We start from the raw sequence: 15,686 nt of genomic DNA, 5'->3' as shown, positions 1-15,686 counted from the left end.
CTTGAAATACAATATCCTGCAGAGTGTTAGGATCAAGTCGTCATCCGTCCGTGACTGCACCCTTCCGGTCTTCGTAAACCTTAATCTTCGCTGTTTACTGATCGGTTCGATCTTTCACGTTGACACTCATTTCCAGTTACTATCCCTGACTGTCCTAATTGTTCTGTCAACGGAAGGGGACATATCAGCTCTCTCTTTCATTGTTTTTTCACAACAAGCAATTCTAGACGTTGAGAAATATCCCATACTTTTCGCTGACCAAATGACAGAAAAGGCCTTGAAGGCTGTCTAGTGGAGCAGAGGATAGTCTGGGATTAGGAAGGCTCCAGTGTGATTTATATACCTGACAAAGGCAACTTACGCAATGTGGTGGCCAGAATATCAAGGATGCTTGTTAAGTGGTTGGAAAAAGAAGATAACTTATTTCAAGCGAGACTCTGGGTCGAACAGGCGAACGCCAGGTGAATCTACACCGGACAATGTTGCAAACGGGATAATCTAGTGCATCTCACAATGTTAGAAGTATAAAAGTCCATTGCTCTTCCCAGGTCCTCTCGAAAAGAGTTTAATGTATAAGGGCATAGAGAATAGAAGAACGTTTGATCTGAAGGGAAACGGCAAAAAAGATGATAGTAGCTTGTCGACCTCTTGAAGCCTGTATGACCACTGTGTTTGACCATCATATGGCCGCCACACGCCTCTCAATCTAGCACCCCTATCGACCAGCAACTTGATAATAGTCTCATTCCCCCACTCGACTGCATATGACAACGGTGTCCGATTATAATTACAATCTACAGATTCTCAGTTGGCGCCCCTGTCAACCAGTAGCTTGACAATATCATCATGCCCAAAATATGACGATATTATGAGGTTGGCAAAATTTCCAATAAAAAAGTCGTGTTTACCCTTTGAAAAATTGTGAACCATGGAGACCAGATCCTTGAATCTGGAATACATATGCTCAAAGTAGAAGAAAATAAATCAGCACAGGTGCTGTTATTCGCCTCACGGTAATGGGTACCCCAGTTCTTGGCCGAGTAATCAAGGAATGTATACTCGTTGAGAAACTCGCCATCATCTGTGCTTGCATCTTGGGACTTGAGTCATTATTAAGAAAGTCAAGAAACAACACACAGGATTCTGCAAGAACGCTATGTGCGTCATAGTTGGTAATAGAGTACTGCCAACTTGAGTCCTGAAGGATAGTTGTTGTTGTAAGCAGGAATTCTCGAGCGGTTTGGTGAATGAAATACACCTGATTATGGTTGACAGGCACGAATAACCCACACCCCCTGGGCACATTCATCCAAGGCATCTAGGACAATGATTATAGATCCGGCCCGGGGGTCTTGCACTTCGCTTTCTAGAATTGTCCAGAGGGATATTGCTGAATTGATCAGACTACACCCGTCTTTCTTGAATGCTTCCATGATATATTCAACCAAAACCGGCGTGTGTAAAAAGTGTTTGTGGAGTAGAGCACAGTGTGCTTGGCGGACGGTTTCTGATCTTGGGATTTGAAAAAGTAGCAGACAGCTGCCGAGCGAAGTAGTCTCTCATCAACTAGATACTTAGAGAGAACGAATCTCCCACAGCTTGGGTCTGCTGATACCAGCAATGGCCCAGAATTAGTGTAGCCAATGCCGGAAATGATCCTGGTTGAGAACCCGTTCGCACGTGTCCTCCACTCGTGTTTCCACACGGTCCTTGTATCACTAATATGTGATGTTGTGGGCACTAGAGGTGAGATGGAATAAATTAAGACACTGTAATTGCTTGTCAGACAACTTCTGCATGACTTCATTTTCCTGTATATCAAGCTGCTTCTGTGAAATGCTCCTGTGGTCTTCGGTGACGTCTTGGAGGCCTGTCATGATGGATTCTGTTAGTATTAACCTATAGGACGACCATTTAACTGGGCTAGGCGAACCAGATATAATGTTGCCAATCCTCCTCTCGGCTTCGACCTTGTTCGGTGTGATCCGAGCCAGCAGATCTTTGGCGTATGCAGCCGCCACCATTGCTGCATACCCTTGCCACTCTGTATTGTTGTGCGAGTCCGAGTAGTCGCATATGCCCCGGATCACTAGACAGGGAAAACTATTCATCAGACCTGCGGCTTCCCTTTCAAAACAGAGAACCTCTTTTTCCGCCGCCAACCTATCTCGAATTAAAGCATCCTTCATCAACTGGTTGGCAGAAGCAATCAGGCCGTAGTGGATGGCAGGATTATCGTCATATTCAGTCCGCTCGCGTCGCATAACTAAATTGGAGGGGCTCCTCGCACAACATTGCTCACAGCCTCTTGAGTCATGAATGATTTCGGCTTTGAATAGTCGGTCAGTGCTTGAATGTGGTCGTTCATACTCTTGCCGTAGTCGTGGGTTCCTGTCGATAATTCCATTGACAGTCTCCGCGAGCCGATGCCCCTTCCTCTTATAATGTGCCTGGATCCCTGTTATTGCAGTGCGTAGTGTAGTTGGCGGCTGGTTCAAAAGCCGCGTATGCTCAAAGCCCTGGGCCTGTATCGACTTGCCAAAGTCGTACTGGAACACACCACCTTCACCATTACGAGCTGCACTCACTACAACATCGCCCAGACGAACGTCATGCTTCTCACTTGGAACCCCACCACCAATGCCGACCATAAGGCCGATCCTGATGTTCGGGAAGCTGTTCAACATGTTCGCTGCCACACTGGCCGCAGAAGCCGTGCCACATTCACCATGCGGCAAGACGGCAATGACGACGTTATGTTTTCCAATTTTACCCAACGTGTAGTCGTTCGGATCATTTGGTGACACAAGCGTCGGTCCTTCGTGCTCCTCATCGAGGATTTCTTGTGCAGCAATGTATTCGGTGGTTATGGAACAAATCCAACCGACGATGTATTTCGCAGGGTCTGACATTCTCGCTGCTCAAGAGGAAATCGGAATCAGGGAAACGGTTGTATTGCTTGATTTAGGTTTCAAGCTCTTCACGATAGAGGGTCGAGCTGCTGCTTTTCTTTCGGTGTCTCGTCGTCTGGTCTATACGGGACGAGGGCTTGAACTAAAGAGATAGCGTGTTGTGCTAGCAAAATAGAGTAGGATAGTCAAGAGGAAAGGAGATAACAGAGAGGGGAGGCCGAAACCTCAGTTGCTTGTGCTTTCTTTTATTTATGCAAAAGCCTCGTGATTTCAGCCTGACGCGGGGTAATCTCAATAATTTCGACAGTTTCTGGATCTCCACACGTAGGGAAGCAGGCTCGTGGCCTCCTGACAAGCGTCTTTATTGACACGGGAATCTGATTTTCGAGGCAAATTTGGAATCCGCCGCAATATATACTTAAGATGATAGAGTATTTATTAATTTATCCACTTGCAATATAGCTAAATTAGTACATGGAAAAGAACATAGATAGTCTTTGAGATATCAGACCACAGTATGTAGATATACGTACCCTTATGAGTATATAAAAGTTATCTGTGCTGTATGGCACCCAAAATCTTTCAAACTGGGAGTACTTGCGTTGACTTCTGCGAAACTACTTGGCCTGGTGCTCCCATGGCCTTACACAGACATAGCCCACACCAAGTGAACATGGGATGGGCCGACTAGGCTAGGCGTTGCCCACTATACCCATAAACACTCCCAGAGTCACTGAGGACCAGCGCAACCCCAAACAAGATACTATGATTTGGGCATGCTGCGATATCTTTCGCACCACACGCGTCCAGAGGTCTCATTTGATAACCAAGGGCATCGGCAGCGGACCTCAAATCATAACAATCCTACTGGAAGAGTGTGGACATTCGGTAGTTATGACACAGGTAATGGGAGAAAATGCGTCGAGAACCGTGCCTGCCCGGCTTGTTATGTAGTCGTCAGCAACAAAAGTCCTGGTGTGTCTCCCTCCAATCTTAATCGCACTCAACAGTCATAAACTGGCGTCCTCTCAATCTGAGGTACTGTATAGAACGAGAACAGCTGGGGTTCGTGAAGGTTACGGATCATGAAACTTAGCCTTGTCCTATACCATGAAGTGGCTCTGTACCTTATGCTGTGTCATAGTAACTGAGACACCGTATGCTTCAGTATAGCATAGAAGTAAGCTAACGTTATAGTGTACACCTATTGTAGCCAGTACAGGGCATACCTGTAGCCTATCATAGCTACTAGTAGTTGGCTAGTTAGTTAAGTTACTTTATTTCTATCTCTTGATAAACCATCCAGGTTATGTTATAGGTACTGCTCGACTGGTATATCACTAATCAAACCATACTCTCCACTCCTGTATCTGCATGATGATATAACCAATGCGACGTCACCCCACCGCACAGCACATCAATCAATCAATCCATTCGACACGGGCGAGTTAAATACTAAGGCACAGACAGAGATTAACCTAGCTTACAATTTCCTGCCTTAAATAAATCAATCGAACAATCTTAACATTCCATCCCGACATCAAGCCCATAAACACAACCACCACCACCACCACCACCTGGAATACATCGCGCCTCACCCCACTTATACTTCCACCACCAATACAAAACAATCATTATACATCCACCACCACCAACACAATTAATCCTATCCAACCCCCAAAATGCCAGACTCCCCCACAATCCTCCTCCTAGGCACCTTCGACACCAAAATCCCCGAACTAACCTACACGCGCCAGACGCTCCTTTCCCAAACCCCTCAACCACACATCCTAGTGCTCGACGTCGGCCGCCACCCAACAATATCAACAGACCCCAAATTCACAATCAACTACAGAATCCCCCAGCACAACGTCCCGGCTCCCCGAGCCCAATACATCAAAGCCGCCTCAGAGCACGCGACCACCATTGTCGCCGACCTGTACCAGGGGAACAAAATCCACGGGATCATTTCGCTGGGCGGGTCGTGCGGGACGAACATCGCGACGGCGGCGATGCGGAACGCGCTCCCGGTTGGGTTCCCGAAGCTGATGGTGTCGACGATGGCGAGCGGGGATGTCAAGCCCTACGTGGAGGAGACGGATGTGACGATGATGTATAGCGTTGTGGACATTGCGGGGCGGAATTGGATCCTGGAGGGCATCTTGCGGAATGCTGCGTGTGCGATCTTTGGGATGGCAAGGGGGTATCTTGATTCTTCTTTGTCTAGGGGAGAGGGTGGTGGGGACTCTGGGAAGGAGAGGAAGAAGAGAGTTGGGATTACTATGTTTGGGGTGACGACGCCTGGGGTGGATCGCATTCGGGCTCATTTGGAGGATGAATACGGGTTTGAGGTGTATGTGTTTCATGCGACGGGCGCGGGGGGCAAGGCGATGGAGAGACTGGTGCGGGAGGGACGGTTGGATGCGGTGGTGGATTTGACGACGAGTGAGGTCGTCGATGAGGTTATGGGGGGTGTGCTATCTGCTGGGCCGGAGCGGTTGGTGGCTGCTGCGAGGGCGGGCATTCCGCAGGTCGTCAGCGTGGGCGCTTGTGATATGGTGAATTTTGGGCCCCGGAATACTATCCCCGAGCGGTATGAGGGTCGGCTGATCTATGAGCATAATCCGACGGTGACGTTGGTGAGGCCGAATGCTGAGGAGACGGTGGAGGTAGCGAGGTTTATCGCGGAGAAGTTGAGGGCTTGTGCGGCGAAGCCGGACTTGATTCGCTTGGTACTTCCTACAGGCGGGATTAGTATGATTGATACGCCTGGACAGCCGTTTTATGACCCCGAGGTGGATGAGGTGCTGTTTTCTACATTGGAGAAGGAGCTGGATGGGAGTGGTATCACCATTGTCAGGGATCCGAGAGCTATCAACAATCCCGAGTTTGCGGTCAGTGTGGCGGATATGCTGGGAGATTTGGTCAAATCTTTGTAAATCAAATGAGAATGGGTCATGACTGGGAATGGAACCGAACGAAACGAGCATTCTATACGTGATGGATACGTTGATATGACGGGATGCTGCAGTCTACGAAACTCAGTCCGGTAACTTTTGAGGCAAATTTTTTTATTATTTAATGCTCTATAGCACGCCTCGGTTTGGCTCTCATCTAATCGCCAAACGTATTGTTAACATTAAGACATGACCCATCAGTACGCACTGTTGAATGCAAAATAGGCAAGCCGACCCATAAACACTATCCGTAATAACCCCCATATATGCCACTTTTATTGCCGTTGAAGACAAAATACTTTTGAGCCCAAGTTAAATGGAGCTCTATGTTATTCGTAACATCGTGATATGTTGAAAAGAATCTAGGTTAGGGTATACCAATCATCAACAAACGGAAAGGAGGAGTTTAGTAGCGGTAGTGGTCGGCCTTGTAAGGACCCTCGGTAGGGAGACCAAGGTACTCAGCCTGGACAGGGGTGAGCTTGGAGAGCTCGGCGTTGACGTGCTCAAGGTGGCACAGAGCAACCTGCTCGTCGAGAACCTTGGGGAGGACGTAGACGCCGACGGGCTTCTTGCCAGTGGTGCCGAACTCGACGTACTTCTTGCCGAACGCAGCATCCTCGGCCTTGTAGAGGGCGATCTGGGCAAGGACCTGGTTGGAGAAGGAGCAGGACATGACGAAGGAAGAGTGACCGGTGGCACAGCCAAGGTTGACAAGACGACCCTCAGCAAGGAGGATGATGTGGCGGCCGTTGGCCATCAGGTAACGGTCAACCTGGGGCTTGATGTTCTGAACGGACTTGGCGTTAGCTTGAGCCAGGCAACGTCAATCTCGATATCGAAGTGACCGATGTCTAGTCTCGTCAGCATAGATTCACGTCCGGGTGATCAGCGAACAGCTACTTACTGCAGACGATGGCATCGTTGCGCATGACCTCGAAGTGCTCGCCAACGAGGATGTCACGGCAACCGGTGGTGGTGACGAAGATCTGACCAAGGGGAGCGGCCTTCTCCATGGTGGTGACCTCGAAGCCCTGGACAGCGGCCTGGAGAGCGTTGATGGGGTCAATCTCGGTGACCAGGACACGGGCACCCATGCTGTGGAGAGCCTGAGCACAGCCCTTGCCGACGTCACCGTAACCGGCAACAACGGCGACCTTTCCGGCAATCATGACGTCGGTAGCACGCTTGATACCGTCAATGAGGGACTCACGGCAACCGTAGAGGTTGTCGAACTTGGACTTGGTGACGGAGTCGTTGACGTTGATGGCGGGGACGAGGAGCTTGTTCTCCTTCATCATCTTGTAGAGGTGGTGGACACCAGTGGTGGTCTCCTCGGAGAGACCGAAGCAGTCCTTGAGCTGCTCAGGGTACTTCTCGTGGACAAGGGAGGTCAGGTCACCACCGTCGTCAAGGATGAGGTTGAGCTTCTTGTCATCCTTGAAGGCAGAGAGCTGCTGCTCCAAGCACCAGTTGTACTCCTCATCGGTCTCACCCTTCCAGGCGAAGCTAGAGTGCGTTAGCCTCGGAGTAGTCGGGGATCGTTATTCCTGTACTTACACAGGGACACCAGCGGCGGCGATGGCAGCGGCGGCGTGGTCCTGGGTGGAGAAGATGTTGCAGCTGGTCCAGGTAACCTCGGCACCAAGGGCAACGAGGGTCTCAATGAGGACAGCAGTCTGGATGGTCATGTGAAGACAACCAGCAATACGGGCACCGGCAAGAGGCTGATCAGCGGCGTATCTGCGACGGATGGCCATCAGACCGGGCATCTCAATCTCGGCGAGCTCGATCTCGCGGCGACCGAAGGCGGCCAGAGACTAGGGAATGGTCAACAATCTAAGTACGACAATATCTTCGGCACCTTGGGATGACACGTACGATGTCGGCGACCTTGAACTTGTGAGCGGGAGCAGCCATGGTTGCTGATTATGATGGTACAAGGAGAAAAGGAAGAGGTACTGTTGAGCACTGTTAGCAATGGGTATCATCAAAAGGGAAAAGAAAATAAGGCGGTAGGCAGGACTTACTGAGAGGTGTATCAAAAAGGGTATGAGAGGATGAAAGAGGAGAAGAAGAGTGGATTGGGGGGGAGGGGAGAGAAGAATTAATAGGAGAGGAGCAACAGAAAAAGAACGAGAGAAGAGGGGCCGCTGAGGCACCGGCGGCCCTGACCTGGCGGGGCTGCTGATTTTCTTCCCGGACTAACTATTGTTCCGGACTACTTTGGGGGTTAGCGTCTATCAACCAGAGCAGATTATGCAAAGCCTGTCGAATATCGTAGGAGTCCACTGGACTTCTGAATGCCCTGTAGATTGCAATAGCCACTCAGTAGGTGGCCATTGCCTTGTTTTTGACCATGCAGCACATACAATGCCTACCATCTATCCACACCGCCTGTCAACCGTTTAAGTTTGGTCACCTGACCTCAAGATTGATGCCTCAGATGACGGCCCGCCAATAACCTATCAGAGCTGTCACATGCGGTCTGACACCCTCCAACCCCGAAAGGTCCCCAAGCGTTCAGCTTCTTCTTCTCCTCTTCTTCAATGCACGCTGTTGAGGGGTTTAGCAGCTACTGAAGTGCAAATCCACCAGGGATCAGTACTCAGATGCAATCAGAGCTACTAATGTAGCAAATATGACATAGTAGACACGCTACTCGGAATTGAGAAACGAGGAGCAAGCAACAACCCGCCAAGTAAGAAGCCTGGAACGCCACAGCCTTATCCAAACCTGTCTCAACGCATCTCTAAGAGTAATACAAGTCACAGGCAATGTGATGTAGATACTACAACAAACCATAACTAGCTGGGAAGACGCGAGGGGTGCGCGGATAGTCTGCCGCGGCCAAGATCTGCACGATTGATTTTACAGCAGATCTCCGAATGCGAATGCTCGCATTCCAGGCGAGCCCAAGAATGCCAATTAGGTGTAACATCATCTCATATGCACCGGTCGTAAAAGAAACTCGCCAAACCTTTCAATCAACCGTACTCGAACTTGACTGTACACTTTGTATACCTTCTCCAATTCATAAACAATGAAGCTCTTTCATTTGTTTACCTCCGTTGCCTTTGCTTCTCTCGCGGTGGGCATACCTCTTCGCGATGTCATCCTGAGCGCCAACACGTCCTGCCAGATTGAGGGAGGGGATGAGGCTGCCAATTTGGCGTGTCGTGCTATTGTATTTTGTCCCTCTTTGGTGACTTACGATATAGAGGCTAACCAATTCGGTCTAGTGCGCTGATCAAGGTCACGGATGGACGGGTGGGTATTGTGATAATAAGCAGTATGCTCTTAACCCGAAAATATGGCGGGAAGGGGGAAGCGCTAATGATGCTAGAATCTGTCACTGTACGTTTGAGGAAGTATCTGGAGGGTACTAGGTAGGGTTGCTGTCAAAGGCATCCATGGTTGGAGGCGGGACGGTGAAGGGGTATGTGGACCTATGTCGTGGATGCTATAAACAAACAGCCAGTGCATTCTCAGTTCAATTGAATTTGCAGATTGCAGATGCTCATAGATAAACTCTCGTTAAAGAAAATCATGCATTAAAATACTGGTATACGGCCGTAAGAGTGAACAATGAAACTCCAATAATCTTCCAAATCAAACGCCGTCGTTAAACCTATAGTGGTTCATCCATCTCTGCGAGGCGTTAGTTGCTATCACGAAGGTCGGACGAACAGGAAACAAACCTTATCATATGGCTTCGAGGAATCGCAGAACCGCAGATCGGTTGCAAGACGGATGACATTGTCCTCGTCGTTATTGATAGTCGACGCGTGGATCTTGACGGTCCGTTAGCCAATGCTTCGGACTTTATCATGTATAGATAATGAACTTACGACATGGGGCTTGTGTAGTACCACATCGCCCGCCTCATAGGCCGAGACAAGCCAGCGCCGGTCGTGTTCCTTAGCAAACTCAGCCGGAAACTCCGAGAGTAGACCGGTCGACATCATATTCGAGTTGAAGGCCGACTTGGCCTCTTCTTCCGTCAGACCAGCTTTCAATGCCTTGGCGGTGAAATCGTCTTCGATCTTCTGGCCGATTGAGTCGCCTGGAGAGTGTTAATCTTGGATCGCGTGTTCCACTCTCCGGCGCACCTACCATTTTCGAGATAAATCAGACCTCCACCGTTAATCTTAATATCACCAATAGGCACCCAAGCAGTCACAGCCGTGGGCTCTCCATAGCGAAGGAAGATCTGATCATAATGAACACCAATCGGCTTCGAACCAGGGATATTGTTTCTTAGGAGCGTCCGCTTGAAGGTCAAAGTATCCTGGCCCCAGCCGGTAAACTTGGCGATAAAATCGTAGAGAGCGGGGTGGTTGACCACGTTCTTGGTGTACCAGTCCTTGTAATGGGCCTCGATGGCCTTGTCGACAAACTGCGCCGCACTGTCTCCACCGGGACGGCCATTCCCGCCCACATGGCCGGCCCCAATGCCGGGATAGTCGTCGATAGATTTCGTCCGGTTAAAGACGCCCTCCACGGGCTCGGTGCCCTCTTGCAGAACCCCGGTGGGAGCGAGGTACTCGAAATAGGCCTTGCGGGCTTCCAGGATATCTTCGCGCGGCAGCACCTGCTTCAGGAAGAGATAGCCGTCCTCATTGTAGCGCTGGCGGAGCTCCTCGACGGGGAGGTTAGGGTCGGAGGGGCGCAGGTAAGCTGCGTTCTCCGAGGTCAAAGGGCCGTCGCTGACGGACAGGGTAGTTTCGGCTAGAACTCCAGGCATGTTGAAGTTTATGTATGATAGTTTAGGGAAATTGCAAGAGAGGCCATTGTGGCCCGGGTTCGACCCTGTCTTTATAGATTCAGCCCCTCGTCAACCCAGTTAGGGAGCGTGGATTGCAAATATCATCGTGTTCCACCCTGCCCCGCATCGGATAAGGAAGTCGTGTTGCTTCATCACCAGTAGCAAGCCACGAAGCTGTATTTGGTTGCTGGACGAGGCAATTTTACCCCATTGGGTGCTCTCCACATAGGCGGGCAACAATTCCCGTTGCAGAATCCTGTGGGGTTGGTCCCCACGCACGGCGGGTAACTATTCCTGTTTGGAAGATTGAAATGCTCATCCGTATAAAATCTCGCTCTAGAAACGGCGAAGCAGGTGGATTTGGCCTCGGAATTACGGCAGCTGACGATCGGATTATAATTGTCAGCTAGTTATTTGTGGAATCTATAAACAGCACCTATGAATTACCTTTCATGGTTAGGAACCATGAGCGCATGACCTGCCGCTTATTTGTTCAATTATATAGATGGGATCTTGGAACTCAATGAGGTCTCCATGTTCTATGGTAGGGTAAGGAAGCAAAATCTGGAGAACATCTACTAGACTTGAAATGGTAAGTCCTGGAGCCTACTAGGTGTTCTAGAAATCGTTGTAATGATTATGAACTAGTATAAATTATCCTTCCGTCAGTGAGCCCTTTTCAAAAAGTTCGCTTAGGAAAGTTGGCAGCACCTTCACTCGAATAGAGCGCTGAAAATAAACATAGATAATCAGCAACTGGGAAGCCCTCGGGAAGAGTCTTATCAGAATATCCATAGCTATTGTACTCCCACGTAATTTTGTAAATTGTAACCTACTAAGTGGCAGCCATACTTAAGAGCGTCTCCGCGTCATTCTTTTCACCTACCAGACCGTACAGCGGCACGATCAATCAAGTATGATAAGACGTAATATCCTAAGTTAATTCAAGTCCAACTGTATTTGGATTATACATCTCAGCGGCATGTTCTTCTAATGATCGTCAACGCAGAGTAAACCAATTACACATCACGTGACCCAGCTAGCTCAAACGAGTGGGTCTGGAGTGGACCCACTGTCGACCCGTTCTACACTTGAGTACGTAGTTCTTGGTCGCTGTATCTTGTATTCTTTATTTTCTCGCGATAAGTATATGCACTTGAAAAAAATATGAATGGCGGACAGCTAAAGACGTTTTGGAGGATGCTGGGTTCGAACCCGGATAAGGGAGGCAAGGTAGGCAGGCAAAAAAAAAAAAAAACCTTAGCTTCTCTTTGATTGAGCGTGCCCGTTCCCAGGTACTAATATGCCATTAGACCATGCCCCGTAGGGCAACAATTACCAAGGGTACTTGGTATATATTGAAATTAAATGGACTGTTACTGCCTTCTGCTGAAGCTCCTTCCATTCGAGCTCCTCCACTGCGTTCCTTCCATTTTCGGAAAGCAGAACTAGTTTGAGTGGGCATAAATACTTCTATTCCCCCCCCCCCCCCCCCCCTTGGATTTATCTTCTTTTTCTCTTCTTCGGCTCTCAGATTGAGTCTGCTCCCAGGTATATCCTGGGACTTAGAGCAGGGAGACCTCTCTAAGGGGACAAGTCTTCAGGACCTTCGGGGCCTCGAAGCAATTTTTGGAACTATCTGCTTGTTTTTTTTTCATCAAATGCGTCGGCTTGTCCGATGGTTTGGAGAAGAGAACTGCGGCTTGCATCCAGTAGTGCAGCCATCCCTAGTTATGCAGTGATCAAGGCAATTATCATATATTAAAAGAAATGTATGGGAGGGCGAAATGTGAACGTTGTGTTTGTTAACAGTCTGTGTACACAGAGATACTCTTGTTGTGTGTAGATTGTGTGCTTGCCTATCTAGGCCTTCCGACAACTATACCTACGATCATGACTATCAAGAAAAGGTAGCTTACGCAACTACGCTACTGACTCTAGTGTGTTGACCATGTCTCGGCCTGTACTGGTCACATACAATAATCATCCTGATTGACAGATAATACCAGAAATTGGGATTGGCACCTGGTCACTACATCTTTTGGTGGAAGCATACAGCAGCAAAGAACATATTCCTACAATCCATTGAGTAGCTAGATATCACACCAGTTGCAGACGTTGAATACACCATGATATATGACAGCTAAGAATAGTAGGAAACAGGTAAAGTGGTCAGCCTGCTCTAAGTCCCAATACTTCATTCATAACCAGCACCTCTCTTCCACGGACTTGAGTCGTCGTCCAGCCTGTGAGTGTCTGTAGGCAATATAACATCGGGGTTTGAAGGGGGCTTATAGGATCGACGACCACGAGGGACCCCACGCTAGCAGTGATAGAGGGGGGAGTTTCGATGTCCCACACCACGATTTGAAGGAAGGCCTGCCAAGGGCTGACCCTCCTCAAGCGTGTCTTCACTATTTGACTCGTTACAATGTTCATGCCTATCCAAGGGATCAACTAAACTTGGGGTGGAATTGTCGTGGTTAGAATACTTATCACCCCGAGCAGCAGCAACCAAGGCATCCAACTCGGTACCCAGCTGATGTTGAGATTGCGATCTAATAAATGACTCCCGGTCGTCTCTCATTGGTTGGTATCGAGTGTCTGGGTTCTTTGATACAACGGCGTAGATGGAAGCCATTAACACGAGAACCAGGAGGACCAGTGAGAACACTGCGTTGTAGGCAAAGAAGACAACTCCCATCACGCCTGTCAGAATCCCAGGTTGACTGAAGACATTTGAGAATATCAACAGGAAGATAGCATTAACAAAATTGATAGCTGCGATTGAAATGTTGTATATGTCAGTCTTCTTGTTCATCCAGGGCCTCAGGATGCTGACGGTGACCAGCATGGAAGTCTCGATGATTACCAAGGCTATGGTTTGTACCACAGGGGCTGCTTGGCTGAGGCTGATAAACATGGATTTCACTATGATGTAGGCAAGCGCTGGCATGATGAAGTAGTATGCCTTGGCTTGATATTGCACGTAAAGAAAGCCCCATTTATTCAAACAGGCAGGGTCAGTGTACAGAATGTATGCAGGGTTTCTGTGCAGTTTTACGGATCGTTTCGCAAGACGGGCGACCTTTTGTGTTGCAAACCCTATGGCAACTGTGGTAGTCAAGAGCATGATGGCGGCAAGGATAACCTCAGCAGGAGAGTCATGTTGAGTGAACTCCCACAAACAAAGTATGCATATCTGAGGGTACCCAATCAAGATTACCCGGAATAGAATTCCCTTCATAATGAAGTTCCATTTGACTTCATCGTCTTTGACCTTCCCAGACCTGATAAGAGACTTATGGATAACCCTAGCTATTGCAACACAGATCGTTGCAAGTGTGGCAAAGAAGGCAAAAAAGATCAACCCTGTCAGAAAGATATTGGTCACCTCGATTCTTGCCTTATACCCGACACGTTGGATGCCGCGTATCACAATGCTTTTATGTGTATCTGCTCCAGATTTGGTGGCTCGCTTTAGCAAGGTATCATACGAACGCTTTTTGAGAATTTGAATCGACTTTTTAGAGTGGTCGACAATGAGAGTGGAAGGCTTTCCACCTGTGGATCGCTGGTACCAGGTACACAAGGTCTCCAAGAAGCCGACACGAACGAGGCCCATGCTCCATTGGAAGTTCTGAGTCCATGACTGAACAATCGGAGGCATGTGAACCGATGACATTCCAAACATTGCTTGTGACTGCATAAATCCAAAAAGCGAGATCACATTGGTTGCTATGTGCGTAGCGGCTTTTGAATGACCAAGCGCAGAAGTGACTGCAGACGCAGCCAAGCCCAGACCAGAAATTATCGCGGTCGTCCAACCGACCCCCGGCTGATAAACTGTTTTACCATTTGAAAGTTCTGCTTCAAGACACGTAATACTTCTTCCTGTATCGGACGAGTTGATGAAAACGCGCACGGAGGCATCGAGGTCAGGAACAGTATAGGCAATACCTGTAACGTAGTTAGGGAATCAAGTAATCCTAGGCAGTTATTTGTATGTTATAGACATAAACCCACCAGGAATCTGTGAAATGACTGAGTCGGGTACTTTTATGTTGGTGTTCATTACCGGGAGCTCGCCGGCCCTGACCGGACAAAGCCCTTCGAGGTCCATGTCACAAGGATTCAACACTTTGGTCATCGCGGTGTAGCCATAGACTGTGATAATCAACTCGGCGACGACCTTGCCAGATATTGATGACCTCCCATTAAAGCTCAATGCAATGGTACGATTCCTCGGCGTGAACCTTACATTGAAGTACGTCGCTGTAAACTCCAAACTGTTGGAGCATAGATTCAGTGCTCTGGACTCGATATATTCCTCAGCGAGTACCAGTCGCGAAGCAAGTAGCGCAAAGAGGTAAAGTGCCAGTGGTATCGGTCGCATCTCGCCGGTTGTTAATGATGTATCTCAGGAAAGGTAGAGATGAGATCCGCGCATGGCGCGCAAAGCGGCGCTCCAGTGTTAGAATAACAATCAAGAGGTGCGTCCTACTATTATCTGATCGTCGCTTAGCTATGTACGATGCCTGAATGTGAAAGATAGGAAGAAAAAGAGGTTTGGCGATTCTGCAACGGCTGGGGCGTGAGAATTCCCGCGGAAATAAAGCATAGCATTTGCTAATTTTAATAATGAGCGTAAACAAGCCAAATAGGCTGGATCAAGACTTCAAGACACAGGGCTTTGGAGATCTCACAGGAAAAAGCTTCAAAAAGAAACCTAATCGTCTTAGGACGGTTAAGATGTAGTGCATTAAATGGTGCAGTCAAGAAGACTTCCTGGCTTGGTTGAAGAAAAGATGGCAATCAGTCCATTACTGCCCTTGATAGCGTTACGGTTCAGGTATGTCGAAGTGATGTAAGGAGCCAGAGAATTGGATGAATGAGATCGAGGGCTGAAAGAAGAGTCAGTTGGGACTCAAACGAAGCCCGGGTCCAATTCCGTGGATGTGGCACAGGCACATCACCTCAACCAACCAGGCCCTCAATGATGCCTAAGGTTGTTTCACACCCTTAAGGGCACTGCTAGTAGTAGTAGTA

General features: G+C 48.7%; 6 protein-coding genes across 6 annotated transcripts; 2 read left to right on the top strand and 4 right to left on the bottom strand.

Moving 5' to 3' along the window:
• Positions 1-1,718: 1,718 nt before the first annotated feature.
• On the bottom strand, positions 1,719-2,912 carry ABOM_004259 (uncharacterized protein; the record flags this gene model as incomplete). Its single annotated transcript, XM_022531389.1, has 2 exons — positions 1,719-1,870; positions 1,934-2,912. 2 exons carry the CDS (start codon positions 2,910-2,912, stop codon positions 1,719-1,721), a joined length of 1,131 nt encoding a protein of 376 aa, XP_022391300.1.
• A 1,682-nt stretch (positions 2,913-4,594) lies between these two features.
• ABOM_004258 (Tm-1-like ATP-binding domain-containing protein) lies at positions 4,595-5,851 on the top strand (the record flags this gene model as incomplete). The annotated part of the gene is made up of 1 exon (XM_022531388.1): positions 4,595-5,851. The coding sequence occupies one exon, from the start codon at positions 4,595-4,597 to the stop codon at positions 5,849-5,851; it is 1,257 nt and encodes a 418-aa protein (XP_022391299.1).
• Positions 5,852-6,275: 424 nt separating this feature from the next.
• On the bottom strand, positions 6,276-7,789 carry ABOM_004257 (adenosylhomocysteinase; the record flags this gene model as incomplete). The annotated part of the gene is made up of 5 exons (XM_022531387.1): positions 6,276-6,659; positions 6,695-6,723; positions 6,777-7,378; positions 7,430-7,689; positions 7,751-7,789. The coding sequence occupies 5 exons, from the start codon at positions 7,787-7,789 to the stop codon at positions 6,276-6,278; spliced, it is 1,314 nt and encodes a 437-aa protein (XP_022391306.1).
• Positions 7,790-8,912: 1,123 nt separating this feature from the next.
• On the top strand, positions 8,913-9,225 carry ABOM_004256 (uncharacterized protein; the record flags this gene model as incomplete). Its single annotated transcript, XM_022531386.1, has 2 exons — positions 8,913-9,056; positions 9,112-9,225. Coding segments are annotated over 2 exons (258 nt in total), but the record flags the coding sequence as incomplete, so codon positions are not given.
• Positions 9,226-9,481: 256 nt separating this feature from the next.
• Positions 9,482-10,616, bottom strand: ABOM_004255 (uncharacterized protein; the record flags this gene model as incomplete). Its single annotated transcript, XM_022531385.1, has 4 exons — positions 9,482-9,520; positions 9,571-9,663; positions 9,721-9,935; positions 9,986-10,616. The coding sequence occupies 4 exons, from the start codon at positions 10,614-10,616 to the stop codon at positions 9,482-9,484; spliced, it is 978 nt and encodes a 325-aa protein (XP_022391308.1).
• Positions 10,617-12,960: 2,344 nt separating this feature from the next.
• ABOM_004254 (transient receptor potential ion channel family protein) lies at positions 12,961-15,033 on the bottom strand (the record flags this gene model as incomplete). Its single annotated transcript, XM_022531384.1, has 2 exons — positions 12,961-14,597; positions 14,664-15,033. 2 exons carry the CDS (start codon positions 15,031-15,033, stop codon positions 12,961-12,963), a joined length of 2,007 nt encoding a protein of 668 aa, XP_022391307.1.
• Positions 15,034-15,686: the final 653 nt, after the last annotated feature.

This window comes from Aspergillus bombycis (genome assembly GCF_001792695.1).
Source record: "Aspergillus bombycis strain NRRL26010 chromosome Unknown contig00022, whole genome shotgun sequence".
Classification (NCBI taxonomy): domain Eukaryota; kingdom Fungi; phylum Ascomycota; class Eurotiomycetes; order Eurotiales; family Aspergillaceae; genus Aspergillus; species Aspergillus bombycis.
This window is presented reverse-complemented; position numbering and strand designations above follow the sequence as displayed.